Here is an 18,902-nt window from a genome sequence, read left to right on the forward strand (position 1 = left end):
TGGATGTCCGTCGTGTACTCGGACACGGCCGAGAGGTGACGCTGCTGCCGGGCCGACCACGGCTCGGTGACCTTGCCCATCGCGAAGATCAGCGGCTTGTGGTCGACGAAGGCAGTGAACGCCCGGCCCTCGAGCAGATGGCGGAAGTGCCTGACCGCCAAGTGAAGTCCGAGCAACTCGCGGTCGAAGGTACTGTAACGGCGTTCGGGCGGGCGAAGCTGCCGGCTAAAGAACGCCAGCGGTTGCCAAGCTCCACGCACCCATTGCACGTGCACCGCGCCCACCGCGTAGTCCGAGGCATCGGTGGTGAGGGCGATCGGTGCATCGGGCGCCGGGTGCGCGAGCATGGTGGCGTTAGCCAAGGCGAGCTTCGCGCCCATGAATGCCGTGTCCATCTGCTCGGTCCAGGTAACGTCGCCTTTGCCCGGCTTACCTCGGAGAGCTTCGTGCAGGGGGCGCAGGAGCTGGGCGATACGGGGCAGGAACCGATGGTAAAAGTTCACCATGCCCAGGAACTCCTGCAGCCCTCTGATCGTGCGGGGGCGCGGAAACCCCTTCACCGCCTCCACCTTGGCCGGCAGGGGGACGGCTCCGTGCCTGGTGACACGGTGCCCCAGAAAATCGATTGTGGCGGCGCCGAACCGGCACTTTGCGGGGTTCACAATCAGGCCATGCTGGCCCAGGCATTCGAAGAGCGTGCGGAGGTGGTGTAGGTGCTCTTCGCGGGACGCGCTGGCGACGAGGATATCGTCCAGGTAGACGTAGACAAAATCCAAGTCGCGCAGGACGCTGTCCATCAGTCGCTGGAACGCCTGAGCCGCATTCTTCAGACCGAAGGGCATGTGCAGGAACTCGAAGAGTCCGAATGGCGTGATGACCGCCGTCTTCGGGACGTCCTCCGGCCTGACGGGGACCTGATGGTAGCCGCGTATGAGGTCCACCTTCGAGAAGAAGGACCTGCCCGCCAAACGGGCGGAAAAGTCCTGAATGTGGGGGACGGGGTAGCGGTCGGGAGTCGTGGCGTCATTGAGACGGCGATAGTCCCCACACGGTCGCCATCCCCCGCCGGGCTTCGGCACGATGTGCAGCGGCGACGCCCAAGCGCTCTCTGAGCGCCGAACGATGCCGAGTCGCTCCAGGGTAGCGAACGCCGCTTTTGCCACCGCCAGCTTCGTCGGCTCGAGGCGGCGTGCCCGGGCGTAGACCGGTGGCCCGACGGTGGGGATGTGATGGGCCACCCCGTGCTTGACGGCCCCCGCCGAGAAGGTGGGCCGCGTGAGGGCCGGGAAGCCGGCGAGGAGGCGGGTGAATGCGTCCGCTGCCGGAAGCGTACAGACCAACTTGGCCGGAACCGAATCGTTCTGCAAGCCGCTTGACAAGCCGCTCGTTGAGCTGGGCAACGCACAAGCGAGCGAGCTGAACGTCTCGGCCTGGACAAGCCGTCTGCGCTTGATGTCGACCAGGAGCCCATTAGCGCACAGGAAGTCCGCGCCAAGCAGTGCCATGGGCACGTCGGCGGTGACGAACGTCCATCGGAAAACCTGCCCTCCAAACCGCAGAGAGAGGCAGCGTTTTCCGTATGTACGGATGGGCGTCCCGTTCGCGGCAAGCAGCGCAGGGCCCCCACCCGCGGCGTGCTTGTCTGACGTGCCGGCGGGAATGACACTCACCTGCGCTCCCGTGTCGCACAGGTAACGGCGCCCGGAGAAGGTGTCCGTTATGAACAGCAGGCTGCTCGAACGGCCGGCGCTCATCGCCACTATTGAGCGCCGGCCCGGGCGTTTCCCGACCCGTTGAAGGAGCACGGCGGATGACACCGCCGAGCTTCGTGGCCGAACTTGGCGTGGAACCAGCACCAGGTGGTGGAGCTGGAGGAGCGCGGCTGGCTCCCCCAGGCCGGTGGAGTTGGCGGGTTTCCCTGCGGTGGCGGTTTTCGCCGCGGCGGTGGGCGGGGCGTGGCGGCGTTCACGAGGTGCGTATCAGCATGCTGCTGAACATCAGCGCACTGTAGAAGCTGATGCTGTGGAACATGCTGCTGAACATCAGCGCGCTGTAGAAGCTGATGCTGTGGAACATGCTGCTGAACATCAGCGTCGAGGGCCGTGACGGCCACGCCGACGCTCGCCCGCGTGTCCGTAGCGGCGAAGTACCTGTCCGCCTTGGCGGCCAATGCTCGGGGTTCCGTTAGCTCGGTCCCGGCCAACGCGAGGCGAACCTGCGCTGGAAGTCGGCGCCGGAAAAGCGCCCGGAATAGCGAACCGGGGGCTTCGTCGCCCAACAGTGACAGCATATGGTCCATTCGGACCGACGGGCGCGTCTCACCGAGCTCGGGGAGATCCAGGAGGCGGTCGGCCCGTGCGTCGTCCGTGAGGCCGAACGTGGCTAGGAGTAGCCGCTTGAGTGCCTCGTACTTGTGGTCGTCCGGTGGGTGGCGAAGGACGGACACAACTCGAGCGGCCGTGCCGGGCCCGAGGGAGGCGACGACATGGCAGTAGCGCAGGTCGTCGTTGGTGAGGCGCCGAAGCTGAAATTGGGCTTCGGCTTGAACGAACCAGACTTCGGCCTGGGCCTCCCAAAATTCGGGAAGTTTAATCGCCATTGCCTTGTCGTTGGCCATTGCAATGGCGTCGTGTTCGGAAGGATCGCTACGGCAGATCCAACGTCGAGGGTCACCAGTAAAGCGCGGCGTTACGCGCGCTGCTTGTGAGCAAGGAGGAAGCGGACAAGCGGTAACATATAAACGTCTTTATTGTAAGACTACACTGTAACACTGAAATGCTCCGGGCTGGTCGCCCGGTGTATATCATGAGGCCACGCCTACCCCTCGGGCGTGGCCACCGCCCACTTGGTGCGTGGAATGATGTCACCACGCCAGTGGGCTTTTGTGTCCGCCACAGTGCACTGTTTGCTTGAAGCAAAGAGTGTGATTGAACCGTCTCCAGGGAGGGGAAGGCAACAAAGAGGTGGAGGTGGGCAGAAAGCTCAGCTTTTTGGAATTTACCCATGAGGGCTTACTGGAATAACACATATATTCTGAAGGATATGAGGTGGGTCGAAGAGCTGAATGAACAGAGGGAGCAAGAAACAGAGGAGAGGCTATGAAAAATAATAAGAGACCAGTGACCTGTCTGCGATGTGAGAGCAACAGACCCTGTGCTTTTATCATGGAAGATGCCAATAATGTTGAGAAGTTTAGGTTCCACAAACGCCAGGAGAGATTGATGTTAATACCAGAATGCCAGCCCATAGGAAAGATCAGTACTCCATTGCGCTGCAGACAAAGGCATGACAGACTGCGAGTCATTTTCATTTATCAAGGGAATTATTTGGAATGATGCAGCATGCCCAGGCTGTGTTGCACTTTGTAGGCCAGCTTAGCTATATGGTCAGCCCATGAATGGTGATCGGAGATGGTATTGCCAAGAAGTTCAAGAGACTGAATCTCTCTAAGTGGCTCCCATCACCAGCCATGTCACTGCCGCAACATAGCCGCAGGCACGAGAGATGCCCAAACACTCCTGTCAAATGCCATTCTTAAAGCCTCCTTGCAGTTCCAGTCAAGGGTCGAACTCAGTGCAGTATCAGTGTTAATATATCCTTCCACCATGTATGTGGCTGGCCTGGAGGTACTTCCATCCATCTAGGGTGTGGTTGGTAAATAGGGCAACTGCATCATTGCTGTCTGCATGGAAGTCCAAACCAACGTAGCTGTGCACGATTCATTCGAGTTGAAAGCTATCAAAGCCGTCCATGCGAGCATTAATGATGTTTGGTGGTGTCCAGGTCTTGCATCCATGGGAAATTGGGACTGCCAGTGATCTCTACAGGAGTATCAGGGGGTGGTTCACAGCAGCCTAAAGTATTGCAGAAAGTGAAGCTAATCTTGATGAAACAGAAAACCAAATACTGCATTGGAGTCATCAGAAGGAACCCCAAAAAAGTAAAGAGCAAAGATGGAGTCATCAGGAGGAACCTGGATAGGATTCGGGTTTCAGCCGCTACTCCTCTACCTTCAAACTCATCTACGCACAGTCAAGTGAGCCTTCCAGGAAAAATAAAATAATTTGGCAAGAATTACCTTCTCCGGGGACAGATAAAGAAAGAGAGAAATAAAGAAGAAGCAAGAATTAGAATGAATAAAGAGAAATACGAAAAAGTAGAAAGAAATGTGAAAGGAACAAGGATCCCTAACTCCTAGCCATAGCTCCTTCCCCTAACTCGTAGCCCTAACTCCGAGCCATAGCTCCTTCCCCGAACTCGTAGCCCTAACTCATAGCCCCAGCTCCTAGCCCTAACTCGTAGCTATAACTTCTATCCCTAGCTGCTAGCCCTAACTCCTAGCCCTAACTCCTAGCCCTAACTCCTAGCCCTAACTCCTAGCCCTAGAAAGATGTTGGGAAGAACCCAGACAGATAGATTTCAGCATTTCTTCATCAGGCAAAAACGCAGCAACAGTTACAAGCTACCAGAGGTCCATCAACCGGGAAGCAGAATTCACACAGCATCAGGATATGGTGCAATCATAATGAAACAGAAAACCAAATACTGCATTGGAATCATCAGAAGGAACCAAAAAAAGTAAAGAGCTAAGGTGGAGTCATCAGGAGGAAACTGGATCGGATTCGGATTTCAGCCGCTACTTCTCTACCTTCAAACCCAACCAAGCGCAGTGGAGTGAGCCTTCCAGAAAAATAGAAAAAAATTCTGCAAGAATTCACTTCTCCGAAGACAGATACAGAAAGAGAGACATAAAGAAAAAGAAAGAATTAGAATGAATAAAGAGAAATATGAAAAAGTAGAAAGAAATGTGAAAGTAACAAAGATCCCTAACTCCCAGCCCTAACTCCTATCCCTAACTCCTATCCCTAACTCCTAGCCCTAACTCCTGAGAGAGAGACAGACAGACAGACAGACAGACAGACAGAGACAGACAGACACAGAGAGACACAGAGAGAGACAGAGAGACACACAGAGAGACACACACGGCAGCTCCCTAATGAAATATATACGTGGATTTGATTGATAAATCCTTCTGGAGTGACAGCTTGAAACTTAGATTTACTTGGATTGAATGAACAGTTCCATTGATCAGACTGGGAGCTTATCAATTCCAAATCAGCAGAGTGAATGATCAATTCCAAGTTATTACACAATGTGGAGTCATCTGCAAAAAAGGGAGAGTGTTTTCTGAAGCATTGGAAGGTCCTTTGTGTAGCTAAGGAGCCAGGCAAGTTCAATACACTGTCTTGAGGCCATCCAGCCTACACTGGGAGGAGAGAAGAAAGGTGAGTGTTCCATTGATAGTGACACGTTGACTGCATGAATAGAGGAAGACAGAAATCCAGGTAAGAAGGCCACACTGCTGCATGGTGCATGCAGGGAACATGGAAAGCACAGCAGTTGCAAGATGGTCAAATGCTTGAGATATGTCCAGGAAGATGGTGCTAAGATCTTGTTTGAGATTTAGGACCTCCATCCATTGTTCCAAGAGCAACAGCTGTCCAGAATTGCATGATTTAGACGAAATCCAAGCTGATGGTCATTGATCAGCGTTTTTAAAAGGAGGAAAGACTTCATGTCAGCAGCAATGATGGATTCCATGACTTTGCTTGTAATTGGGAGTAACCTTATTGGTCTACAATTGATAATCTGTTACTACACATCGTGTGGATTGTAGAGCTGTTTACACAGTTTTGAGAGTATCAGGATATATGTATGCCATCGTCATTGGAGTTCTGCTCTCTCTTACATCACAATTGGCATGATCTTGTATTATATGGATGTACACTGCCTTCAGAAAGTATTCACACCCCTTGATGTTTTTACATTTTGTCGTGTTACAGCATGAATTTAAAATGGATTAAATTGAGATTTCTTGTCACTGATCTACACATAATACCCCATAATGTCAAAGTGGAATTTTTTATTTTAGAATTTTTTACAAAATAATTAAAAATGAAATACAAAAATATCGAATTTACATCAGTATTCAACCTCCTGAGTCAATACTTCATAGAAGCACCTTTGGCTGTGATTAAAGCCTCAAGTCTTCATTAGTATGTCTGTATCAGCTTTGCACATCTGGATTTGGGGAGCTTCTCCCATTATTCCTTGCAGATTTGCTCGAGCTCTGTCAAGTTGGATGGGAAGTGTCGCTGAACAGCAATCTTCAAGTTTTTCCACAGATTAAAATTAATGAGATTCAAGTCTGGGCTTTGGCTGGGCCACTCATGGACTTTCACATTCTTGTTCTGAAGCCATTCCAGTGTTGGTTTCGCTGTATTTTTGGGGGTCATTGTTCTGTTGGAATGTAAATCTTTGCTGCAATCTCAGGTCTTTTGCACTCTGAAGCAGGTTCTCCTCAAGGTTTTGCCTGTATTTCACTCCATTCATTGTTCCCTCTATCCTTACAAGTCTCCCTTTCCCTGCCGCTGAAAAGCGTTCCCATAGCATGATGCTGCCACACCCATGCTTCACAGTCGGGATGGTGTTAGATGGGTGATGAGCTGTGTTCAGTTTCCGTCAGATGTAGCGCTTTGCATTCAGGCCAAAGAGTTCAATTTTCATCTCATCAGACCACTAAATATTTGCCTCTTGCTCTGAGTCTTTCACCTGCCTTTTTGGAAACTCCAGGCATGCTATCATGTGCCCTTTTCTCAGGAGTGGCTTCCGTCTGGCCACTCTCCCATAAAGCCAAGATTTGTGAAGTGCTGCAGAGACTGTTGTCCTTCTGGCAGGTTCTCCCATCTCAGCCAAGGAACTCTGTAGTTCTGTCAGAGTGGTCATTGGTCACCTCCCTGACCAAGGTCCTTCTTGTCTGGTTGCTCAGTTTGGTCAGACGGCCAGCTCTAGGAAGAGTCTGGGTAGTTCCATATTCCTTCCATCTTTTTATGATCCATGGATAATCCCAATTGCCTTAACTCAATATCAATAGTATCAAGTGGTCATTGATGGATATTGTCATGGTGTCAGGTGGTAATTCTCCTGCTCCCCTTGTCAGATTGTCGTGTGGTAATCAGGTGGATGTTGTAATGGTGTTGGGTCTCTCTAAAGGGTGACCCAAGACTGCTGAAGATAAACTTCCAGGACGCTGAGTAGGAGGCTTTATCACCCACACGAGTCGTAAGCCACTCTGTGCAGTGGGTTAACAATTAAATAATTGTGTGTGTACACCGAACTTCAGTGCACATTTGATTCAATAATAATTTATTCACAAATCTGCGGCTCAAAACCACAGCGACGATATAAAAAATAATGGATTTGATAAATAATCAGAGGTTTTACAGACTGATTACAGACACAGAATCGATATTATATGACCAATGTAAAATAAAGAAGGGTGGAGACGGCACACATGACGGACCGCTTCGGTAACATAGACCGACTGATCACATAACTTAACCTAAGGTTTCACTCACACAGACTTTTACAAGGAACACAAGACAATTGCAAGATAACACAGACGATGAGGGCTTCCCTTGCTCCCAGGAGGCACAGTGTGGCACGTGGGTTAGCTTGCAGGCAAGTGGCCATGTGGTTTGCGATGAGGCTAAAGTGGATCATACTGTGGCTGGAGTGCAGCTGGCACCATGACTGGCATGCGCCCTCGACTGAAAGTCCAACTCAAACTATTCTGGAACCATGACTCAGTGCAACTGAGATGCTCGGCAGCACTTCTTCACTGGGTTTTTATCGCCATGGCACTGGCATCATCTGCTGTGGGGCTTTTCGCTGAAGTTCACACTCATGGATTTGACATGTTGCTGTTGTGCGCCACAGATAGCACACTCAGTTTGCCATCTTCATGCAAAGTGCCAGAGATTACATACACGGTTCTGCCATGTTGGCTTCACAGCCAAGTGGGAGGTGAGAACATACAATGGGGAAGAAATGGAACGCTAAATACAGAGATAAGGGGTGGGGGGTGGGGGGGGGGGTGGGGAGAGACAGACAGAATCTCGGGTGACAGGGGTGCTCTCTATACATACAATCCTGGCAGTCACTGATCAGGGTGCTACAAAACACCTTATGCTAAAATTAATTATGAAATAACTACCTAATTAACCCCTTAATTTACCCCGAAGTGATTTTTGTAACACTGTGCTACTCACACTCGTCTCTGAGTCCCACCTTTATGAAATTGCATGAGACATGACAGACATTATTATTTACCAATAACTATTTTACCCTACTCTAACTCCCAAAACATTTCAAGTGTAGTAGGTGCAGTCAGTCATGTGCCTATTTGGTCTGTCAGGATCCATCCTTCTCAGATGCATCCATCCCTATTTCACGTACTTATAAGTTCTAACCGGAATTCAAAATAAGCAGCCATGAAAGATGACGCGGGGATGAGCATCACATTTTTAAACAACATAAACAGTTCATCACTAAAGAGTTCAGACTTCATGAAGAGGGTTTATTCATGGCAGCAGAGGCAACAGGCTTGTGTTGCAGCTGTGATGTTCTTGGGGCTGGCAGCAGTGATGTTTGCTGTTTGGCTGCAGATATGTGTGATGGTGGGAAGTCTTGGCAGCATGCAGGTGGGAAAATGGCCAGCTTTAAACACACTCTCCTTCCCCATATCCCCCACTCCCACCCACTCTAGGGAGGAAATTATGGTGCACCTAAAAACTTAAAGGGCTGATTTGGTGGGGCCTTACCTGGCATGCTGACAGAGAGGCTGACCGACTATGGGACATCCTCTATTCTAACAATTTGGGAATCAATGGGTCCCCTCAAATCCCAATTACTCTATTCTATTCTTATCAGCTGCTGGCATACAATGTATGGTGCGGAGGAGAGTACCGATACAAACCCAAAGGACACAATCAAAATACTTCTTTCAAAATTTACTTTTAAACCCGACTTAGGTGATCCGAAAGACCAATTTCCCACTTCTCAGCTTTCTGGTTGCATCCCACATATTTGGGCACACCCCTCAAATTCTTCTAACTACATGCTTTGGCACAATCAGCTGGCTGGACAGTGACCCAACTCAGGCACCATCTCATTTGGGCACTCGAGATATTTGAGCATCCTTCTCATGTCCATGAATCCCACTGTGGGACCCTTCCTGATACCTACTGTGCCTCCTTAGCACTTGCAATGTGGACTCTCCCATAGGCACCAAGCCTGAAAACTCGAAATTCCTCAACTAAACCACCCTTTCTCAATGCCCCTGCCAGAACTTTGTCGCTCAGGAGGCTTCGAGGTTCGGTTTTTTTTTTTTTTTTTTTTGTATACAACATCGAGGCTCGTGAAAGAGCATTAATCACACAAAAAGTCAAACCGACACACAAAACAAAAAAATAAGGGGAGCGGCAGACAAGATGGGGAGAGAGAGGAGAGAGGGGAGAGAGGAGAGGGGGAAGGACACAAACACAACATTTGAGAGCAGGGACAACGGGAGAAATGTGGGTGGGGGGGGGGCTTTGGGGGAGGTGGGAGAGGTATAAAACATATGAACACTGCAAGGACTTCCAGGAAAGAAGTTGGAAAAAAAGAAGAAAAAAAAAAAGTGTATCAGGGGTGAATTAGCGGGGTTAGAAAAGATCAAGGTTTTGGATGGGAGAAGATAAGAGATGGTGGTGAACAGCTGTTTTAAAGACCTGGAGAGAGGAGTGGGATTGAAGGGAGTGGGGGAGTTTGTTCCAGAGGCGGGAGAAAAGGGGAATGAAAGAGTAAAGGTGAGCAGAGAGCCTAGATTTTGGCAGTTTAACCATAAGAGGGTTGCAGGCAGATCTTGTGCGACCTGAAGGAATATTGGGGGGACAGAGCACAGAGAGAGCTGGGGGAGCAAGACCGGAGAGGAGTCGGTAGAAGACAGAAAGACCACCAACCTGCCTGCGGTGAGTGAGTGAAAGGCCCTCGGAGTTAACTTCATCGCAGGAGATTCCAATGACTCTGAAAGCTTTGGTTTCAACAGCGTGAAGCCGAGCTAGGTGTGAGGCAGGAGCACCAGCCCAGAGGGGGGAACAGTATTCCATTGAGCTGCGGATGAAAGCCTTGTATGTGGTGAGGAGCTCAGGTGTGCCAAGGAAGGACTTCGCATGACGGAGGATGCCCAGTCGGCGAGTGGCTTTGGAGGCCAGCTTGGAAATGTGGTTTTCCCAAGAAAGATCATGGCAGATAGTGAGACCCAAAAGCTTTGAGCGACAGAACTTCTTGGAGAGGATTGTTGAGAAAGTAGATGGGAGGGTTTTCCAGTCGGTCCTTTCAGAGAGACATTGTAAGAGTGTGTGATTTGTCAGGATTGAAAGACATGTTCCACTTGTTTGACCAGTCTGTGATTTTTTTCCAGGTCTGCAGAGAGTGAGGAGGCTGCAGACTGCCGATCTGAGGGATGAGGAATGGAGTGGCAGATAGTGGAGTCATCAGCAAAGAGAGAGAGAGGATCTTCCAGAGAGTCGGAGAGATCATTGATGAAGACCAGAAATAGCACAGGGCCCAGAACACTATCTTGGGGAACTCCAGCCAGAACAGGAAGGGGAGATGAGAGAAATCCATTCAGGGCCACACGTTGCCTTCGACCAGAGAGGAAGTCCGCAAGCCATGAGTGGAGATCTCCATGGATACCATAGGAGGAGAGTTTGGTGAGCAGAGATGGGTGCCAGACCGTATCGAAGGCACGTGATATGTCAAGTGAGACAGCTCTGATTTCCTGTTTGGCATTGAGGACCTCCATCCATTGTTGAGACAGCAGAAGCAACATGTCCAGAGTAGAATGACCTGGTCTGAATCCAAATTGATGATCAGAGATCAAGCTATTGGAGAAGAGGAAGGATTTGATATCGAAAGCAATGATGGATTTCATGACTTTGCTGATAATTGGAAGCAGGCTGATTGGTCCGTCGTTGCAAGGATCTGTTTTTGCACCTTTTTTGTGTAAAGCGGTAATGTTAGCTGATTTCCAAGATGCTGGCAGATGACCTTGAGCAAAGAGAGGGTGAAAAGAACAGAGAGAGGGTGAGATAGAGCGGCAGAACAGGATTTTAGGACCCGTGGGCTGATGCAGTCTGGTCCAGTTGCAAAATCAGAGTCGAGGTTTGACAGAAGCTTCTCCACCTTGTCAGGAGAGAAGGACACAGAGTCCAGGAGCAGTTGGGTTCGACTGGGAAGGGTGGGAACAGAGAGAGATAGGTTTGGGACACAAGATTTTGAGGCAAACACAGAGTTGAAGCATTCGGCTTTGTCATGTGCGGTGTCAACTGTGTAGCCATTTGAGGTAAGGGAGGGGATGGAGGGGGAACAAACACCAGAAACGGATTTGACCAGACGCCACCAGGATTTGGAGGAAGGAGACAGTTTTAAGAGTTCAATCTTGAGTGTGGAGAGATAGTTTCGTCCTGGCACTCCTGAGGCTAGACACACACTTGTTCCGAGCTTGGTGGAAGGAACTGAGATTGCCTTCAGTTGGATTTGCCTTCCAAGAGGCAACGGGAAGTTGTTTCAGGGCAACTGCCTCACCACAAGATTCAGTGTACCATGGACGGGAGGAAGGGTAAGACAACTGAAGACGAGATGGGATAAATCTGTGCATGAGAGAGAGCAGGTGCCTTCACCAATACTCACTCCTTCTAACACTCGCATCCCACAAGCTACACATTTGCACCCATGTCGACCATTATTTCTAACTACTAATTTTGCCATGTCCAATGACCAATGATAACCCTGGTGTTGGGCTAGCGGCTAGGGTGCCGGCTTAGGATCCTAGGATCCTGGGTTCGAATCCCGGTCGATCGCTGAATTAACGCCAGGGGGGTTGACTCAGCCTGTCATCCTTCTGAGGTCGGCTAATTGAGTACCAGTTCACTGGTAATTCCCTGTTTGTCGTTAAAGGCGGCAAAAAGGGTTGGCGTCAGGAAGGGCATCCGGCCGTAAAACATTGCTTCAAAAAGGGGACCAAAAAAACAACAACAACCACGGTTCCCGAAAAAGGCCAACCCCCGCTTTGCGGGGAAAAATGGCCTCTAAAGGTGGTTATAATGACCAACAGTTTCGCAGCTTCCATTTTCCAAATGTTCTAACCCCTCTATCTGGCTAACTGCTAACTGGAGGCTTCCTCAAGTAGGGGGTGCTACTCTCAAAACTCCTCACAACACACTCCTTGCACCACACACACCTAAAATGTGGTGCAGTCATTCCACATTTTCCCAATGCTCACACATCAGGGCATCTTCCACAGACTCTCCACTCATTCCAAGTTCTACTGGAGCAAAAGATGGAAGAGGGGAAAAGCACCCTACCACCATAAGTGAAATAATTCAAATGCCAATTCCCCATGTTAAGTTTCCACTAAACTTCCCTAAAGTTTTGTACAGTTTTCCCAAATTTATCTAAAATTCTCTAAAATGTCAATTCTTTCACACAACTTGAACGCGAAATGTTATTAGTCGTATGTCCCCTCTGCTCTTTACCACGCATTAGTCCATTGCTGCCCCAACTGTTACCCACTGAGGCCAGACAGCACTGTGCCCTGCAATTGTTCTCATCCCAAATGTTGCTCCTCACTCCTCTGCTGCTGCCCCATGCTCCTTGGTGGGCCATAGGCCTGATACTTCTGCCTATGGGGGCCCCCAACTTTTTTACCACCACTCACATAGCTGACATGGTTGTCCATGTCAAGCCCCACCTTTTGCTGCATCTCATGGGCTCGGTGCAATTACCTGCACCAGCCCCCTCCCTTCCTCCTCAGCATCCGCCGAGCCCAAAGCTGCCACAGATGCCGGCATCAGACCCCACCTTTCCTTCTTGGCTCTCACAGCTGAGCCCAGGTCAGTACCCTACCTATCACCTAACCTATCTGTCTCCAATGCTCTGGCTGGCAGCATTTCTCCTCCCACATTCCTGGGAACAGCTATAACCCAGGAACCCTTTACCTGGCTAAACTCCTCCTCCTCACCATGAGCAAGTGTGGTCGCATACCAGATGAAGACGGCCTGCCCATCCAGATGGTCACACCTCTCCATCAGGTTGACATACCTAGTGCTGTCCTCCAGCTGCTCCCTCTTTTCCTGTGGGCGCTCAATCACATTAGCCCCCACTTCTCCCATCACATTAGCCCCCACTTCTCCCAGGCACACAGCCATTTCATCCCTCCACTCTATTTCTGGAGAGAAGGCTTATCTTTCTCCAACTCTCACTGTGGCCATCTCAACTACCATCCCTGTAGTCTCCACTATACTACACCCTGTCTCTACTCCGTCCCTGCGCCCTGTGGTCTCTATATTAGCCAACCCCGTGATCTCCTCAACATTTCACCCCGTGGTCTCCATCACACCCACCCTTCATGGGCTGTTTCTTTGGAGCTCTATTGTGTCTGTGATTGGCTTCACTACACCCTCCTCAGGCTCTACTACTGAAATTAACTCAACTTGCTGAAGCTTAGAATACAAATTCCTAAATCCCTATTACTATGACCCTCAGCTGCATTTGAACTCACAACCCCCTAGGATACTCGTCTAATATCCTCACCCAAGCCACCACATTGCCCTAGATTTGACCAACTGCCACCAAGTTTCGTGGATTGTGAAAGACCTTCGAGTTTGGACAACAGGTGGGCCTCATGCTTACTTCTGGAAACGATAGTTACGACTTTACGGAGAGACTGAAGTTTCCCATCACTTGGGTTGGCTTTCCAGGAGGAAAAGCAAGCTGCTTCCTGGAAATTGCTTTTCCACGTGAATTGCTTTACCAGGGACACGATATTTGGTAGGATTGCTAGAGGCATGAATGTATGAACATAATAATAGGGAGTGAGAGATTTTAGAAAAATGAGTCCCAGCTCCTGCCTATCTCTGGAGATGAAGAGATAGTGGACCAGTCATTAGAAGATATGGTGGACTGCAGGCCAGACCAATCTGCCTAATCAAACTGCCAGACACGGACTCCTGAAGACCACCAGGGAAACGGACACTTTAAAGCATATCTTGACAAAACCAATGATTGACACAAAAGTAATTGTGCACACTCTGGGAATGTCAAATACTTTCATGCACAAGATGAAAATCACTAAAATGTTGGTCTTTGTGTCACCAAGATTAATTTGTGAACAGGTGAAAATACCTCTGGGGGTGACACATTGATTAAAATATAAATTTAGTCTGAAACGATGCATATTCAGCATTCCAGTCCAATAATTGGAAAATTATGAAGAGATTGTGAGCTATTCACTGCTGGATAACATTGGGGTATCACTTACATTTAGCTTTATTCACATTCCTATCGCACCACATTTCCTAACGCTTCTGTCGGTTTTCATAAGCTTCATGATAACCCACAATAAAGTTTTGCAATTGTAACCAATATAATAGTCATGTAAGTTGTCACAAATTTTATCATGTGGATGCAGTCTGTATTACGTCTGACAATTGCTTGTGTCGCATAACCTGTAAAACCGATCTCCATATTTTTCATTGTCGAGCAGTGCCAACTCACATGATGGTTTCCTAAGTGGTGAGGGAATGTTTATAGAGCTTTGTACGTGGGAATTCTTTTCAATATTCTAGACGAGGAGCACTAAAGAAGAGTGAAAGAGCTGCCCTGAATGGTGTTACTTTAAGGTATTTGATGCAAATGTGACCGTCTATACTTGCTGTTGGGTGAGAAAAAGAAATCTGATTAGAAAAGACTCACCTTCGCAGATGTTTTAGTGTCAGTCTGTCCAGGTAGGACAAAGATGGTGAGAACTTGATAGAGGTAGGCATGGATTCCATCTGAGTTCCAACAGCCACTAACAAGAATAAACGTACAAAATTAGGGATGGGATTGTGCTACCTGCCATCAGTGTATAGATACCAATAATTTGGATAGCGAGTGATATTGACAGAGATTAGAGGGTTTTACCTTCAACAGTTGGGATTGAACATGCGAGAGGGCATGATGTAATGTTCTCCATATTTTCCGCCGCTTGACACCTTTGAGAAATTACCCAGGTGGTCACTGCGGCACGGCACCTTTCAGCCAGCGCTTGACTCTCAGCGTCCGACGCGTGGTGGACACCTGACTCCAACTCATCACTTTGCTGAAAAAAAACAACAACCTATAACTGTAGCTCACTCTCAATCAACACAAATTTGCTTTCTTGTTACAAGGGTAAACGTGTATGCAACACCAAGCGAATCCAATAACCACAACACGATTAGGCAGTCCTTCTCTTACTAATGATTTCCACTGCTCATTGCCAAGTAATAGCAATGCTGCAGCTTAATTACTGACAACTGATTGATCGGTCATGGCAATGAATGGGAAACATCGACACTTTCCCTAATTTCTCTGGCTAGGAGATTTATGGCTTTGACCTTCTGCCCTTTCTGCCCCTATGTCACGAGCGAACATATACCCATAATCTACATAGAGCGTTCATGTAACATGATTTTAATGACGTTTAGCCAGATTCGACTCTCCCTGCAACTGCATCATTTCTCTCTCCCGCCTTCCGCATGTAACTCGTATCTTTCTTCTTACAGCCGCATTAAAAACCCAAGTCTTCGGTAATAAACGTAACTCACTTCAGAGAACAAATGAGCTTATGACAAAACAAACTTCACTTGAACGATGAGAGAGAATAAATGAGCAAATTAACTCATTGTAAAATTATTCGCCACTGAGTGACAAAGTGTGCGGATTGGAAACGAATCGGTGACTTTCACACAAAAACGAATTGATTAATGAGTAGCGTTGGGACGCTCACATTTGTGTCGCATTTTGCATCACCGACCTGTTTGAGAGGCTTGTTTTTTGTCCTGCTTGAAGGCATAGTGGGTAATGTTTGAATTCCTTTAAAAAAAAAAAGAGAAAAGAAAAGCAGGGTTACAAAACTGGGTCCATAGTAAAACTGGATCCACCAAATTCCCAGCACATTGCACAAAGTACGCAGCCCTCAAGGTGTACCCTGCGGTAAAGCCTTTCCTGCACCCAGCACCAGGTGCAATAAAACTCACCATTGGAATCTTTCAAAATCCTCAGTCTTACTGAACTGACCTTGCCCTAGAGAGAGATGGATGGACGGCAAGCAGGAGGTGGATGTGCAAACAAGTCCAAATAAAGAAGGAAAGAGATCGTCATAATAAAAAATGGTTTTTTTTGAAATACACTTCAATTTTATTGCAGCATTTAGAGCATCTGTGCAAATTGCAGAAATAGTGGTAAATAGAGAGATATTCGTTACCACACAAATCCCAAGCCCTGCAGTGCTGCGTATTATTGTTATCCATTTATTTTTTAGTTGTTTTGCAAAAACACAGATTATCACGGAGTTATGTACAAACACGCATACGTACTGAAACTGCTGTGATAACAGTTCTCGCAGTTCCAAAAACCCAGAAGTTCACAATGTGCCAAAAACCAAGAAGTTCACAATGTGCATACCATGGTTTGAATCCAAGACCTTCCACAAACAACCACCACTGCTTTATGTAGTTGTGTAGTGTGCACATGCATGTAATATAAGCTACATGGCATATTTTACTTTTCAATCGAGATGCTGCATTTTAAGCCATGATTTATATATACGGTCCAGGGATATCTACGCACAACGGCCAATAGATCCACCGAGTTTTGTCTCGATTCATTCAATAGTTTCAGTTAGTGCTTTTTTAAAGTTACGTTTTGCAGAAAGTGACCAGCTGCTGTGACCTTCACATTTCATTTCCACAAATCAAAACGAAATGAAATGGTTTCATCCTTGGCTATGGCTGAATCCACCTGCCATTGTCTCATCAAAATCAGCAAACTCGATTTTGCGACTTTCTTGATTTTATGAATAGATACACGGAGACTGAAGCGATTACAAACCGCCTCGCCGCAACAATATAATAACAAATTAATAAGTGCAAATAATATATTTATATAATAAAGGTGGCAGGATAATTCATTTAGTACTATGTAGATCTGGGTTTCGTTTCTAATGAGAAATCTACTTGGTGCTTAAGAATACAAGACCTCAGTAGAAACATGGAGGGGAATTGCCTCCTGAAGGACAGGGTGACCCCTAACTGGAAGAAATCAGGAAGAAAAAAAAAACCTTAGCTGTGTTTGGTGGTTTGGGTTGCAGAAGGGGTTGTTGGAGTCTCTTTTTCTCGGATGTCTTCCAGTGTAATCCTCCGGGGGTTCTGCAGGAAATAATTTGATCACAAGGGTGTGAGAAAAACGAGACGAGAGTGATTTAATTGTAAGCAGGCTTTCAGGAAAGAAAACTTTTCAACAAAAGCGTGTACACGTGGCATCAGTCCCCAATTTGTGGTTGGCTTATAAATACTGGCATAGGACTTAAAATTCATTTCCCCATACCACCCCCTTCCTATTCCCCATCACGAAACTGAATATACAAACGAAAACTAGGCAGAAGGTTCAACGAGAAGAGGTGTGGAAAGGTGTGAAAAAGATGTATAAGGTAGTGCAGAAACAATGAGTTTGCAACAAACATAAAATAGGAATGCAATAATTATTTTGCTTTTTTTTTTGTTGTTGTCGTATACAAAGTCGAGGTTCATGTAAGAGCTAACAGATAAAACACAAAATCATAAACAGAAAGAAAAACACACATGAAACAATAAAGGGAGCGGGAGACAAAAGGGGGAGAGAGAGAAGCAAGCACAACAACAGTGGAGAACAGGGACATCGGGAGATCTGTGGAAGAGAGAGAAATGTAAGATGAAGCATGAAATGAATCAGAGAAATGTAAGATGAATGAAAATGAAGCAGAAATGTAAGAAATAAAGGAGTCTAACCGTGCTGTTGGTGTGCCCCCAGATCTCAACCCTCACCCTCTCTTTCTACTGTTCTTTTCCTTGTGTTACATCCTGATCCATTCTGTGTTCTCGCTCTTCCATGAGCTTCGACACTGCATACAAAAAAGACCTCCCTTTAATTAATTTAATCAATACCTACCAGGCTGGTTTCATTACCACCCTTCAACCTCACATTAAGTCAGAAAAGAAGGGTTAGAAAAAGACACAATAATAGGGACAAATATGAATGCATTCCACACTGGACCAGGTTTGCAAACGAAAACTGATGAAGGGAAGAAGGGACGGGAGGGACAGCAAGTGATTAGACTAACTCTTGCTTTGAACATGAGCATGTGAGTTTTGGCCTTAAAAATGACAATAATAAATATGGAGCTGGAAAATGAAACAACTTCTAAAATACTGAACATAATGACTACAAAGATTATGCTCTTACTTGCCCACTCATACTAGTGATGTGTGCTATTTTTATCCCTTTACCTTCCTTTAAAACTGATCTTCCATCCTTTCTTCCATCTACCTTTCTGGCAAATGATTCCCAATGCCAACGACATGCTCTGGAAAGAATTATCATCTCATTTCTGTTCTGGCTCTGTTTCACCTTCACTTTCCCCTGGGTTGTCAATATCTACCAGTTTGAAATATCCGCTTTAATTTATACTCCCAATCTTTCTCATTGATTTACATATTACCTCATTAGCATCGTATGCAACAGTTCAGTGTTAATATTGTACGATAGTTTTCTCGTCCAACAGGGTTCTCACTATGATATCATCACATATGGGCTGTCAACACCGCCTTCTTGCTGGCTTGCCCAACAGTAGATGTAGACGGGCTGTTGCGTGAAGAACAGATTTATTGTGCAGGAGTGAGCAATGCAACGGACTTTGATAAATGGCATTTGTAAATTTAATGGTGTACACAGAGAAAGCATGCACAATAAAATAGCATAACCAGCACGTAATAAGAAAAAGTGCGGAAACACCAAAAATGAACGCATAAGTAATTGTCCAAGATATGTTTTTATATAGTGTTTTGGTTATTGCGAAAACATGTTCTGCAGACTTATTTTTACTAATGTGGTGGATTTGCTCTATAATCTGTGTATTGGAGCACTCTCTCATATTTATGCCCTCCAAAGAGCTGATAAAG

At 47.3% G+C, this 18,902-nt stretch overlaps 1 protein-coding gene across 1 annotated transcript in view; it reads right to left on the reverse strand.

Moving 5' to 3' along the window:
• LOC144889770 (uncharacterized) overlaps positions 1–18,902 on the reverse strand; it is a 100,750-nt gene that overhangs the window by 15,281 nt on the left and 66,567 nt on the right. The window contains exons 4-8 of the mRNA XM_078770970.1: positions 17,027–17,114; positions 15,945–15,990; positions 15,722–15,780; positions 14,848–15,025; positions 14,638–14,734 (exon numbers count right to left, since the gene is read on the reverse strand). Of these exons, the coding sequence (XP_078627096.1) occupies positions 14,638–14,734; positions 14,848–15,025; positions 15,722–15,780; positions 15,945–15,990; positions 17,027–17,114 (468 nt within the window). The remainder of the gene's footprint in view (positions 1–14,637; positions 14,735–14,847; positions 15,026–15,721; positions 15,781–15,944; positions 15,991–17,026; positions 17,115–18,902) is intronic.

The sequence above is a fragment of the Myxine glutinosa genome, chromosome 1, assembly GCF_964187855.1.
Source record: "Myxine glutinosa chromosome 1, kmMyxGlut1.1, whole genome shotgun sequence".
Taxonomy (NCBI): Eukaryota; Metazoa; Chordata; class Myxini; order Myxiniformes; family Myxinidae; genus Myxine; species Myxine glutinosa.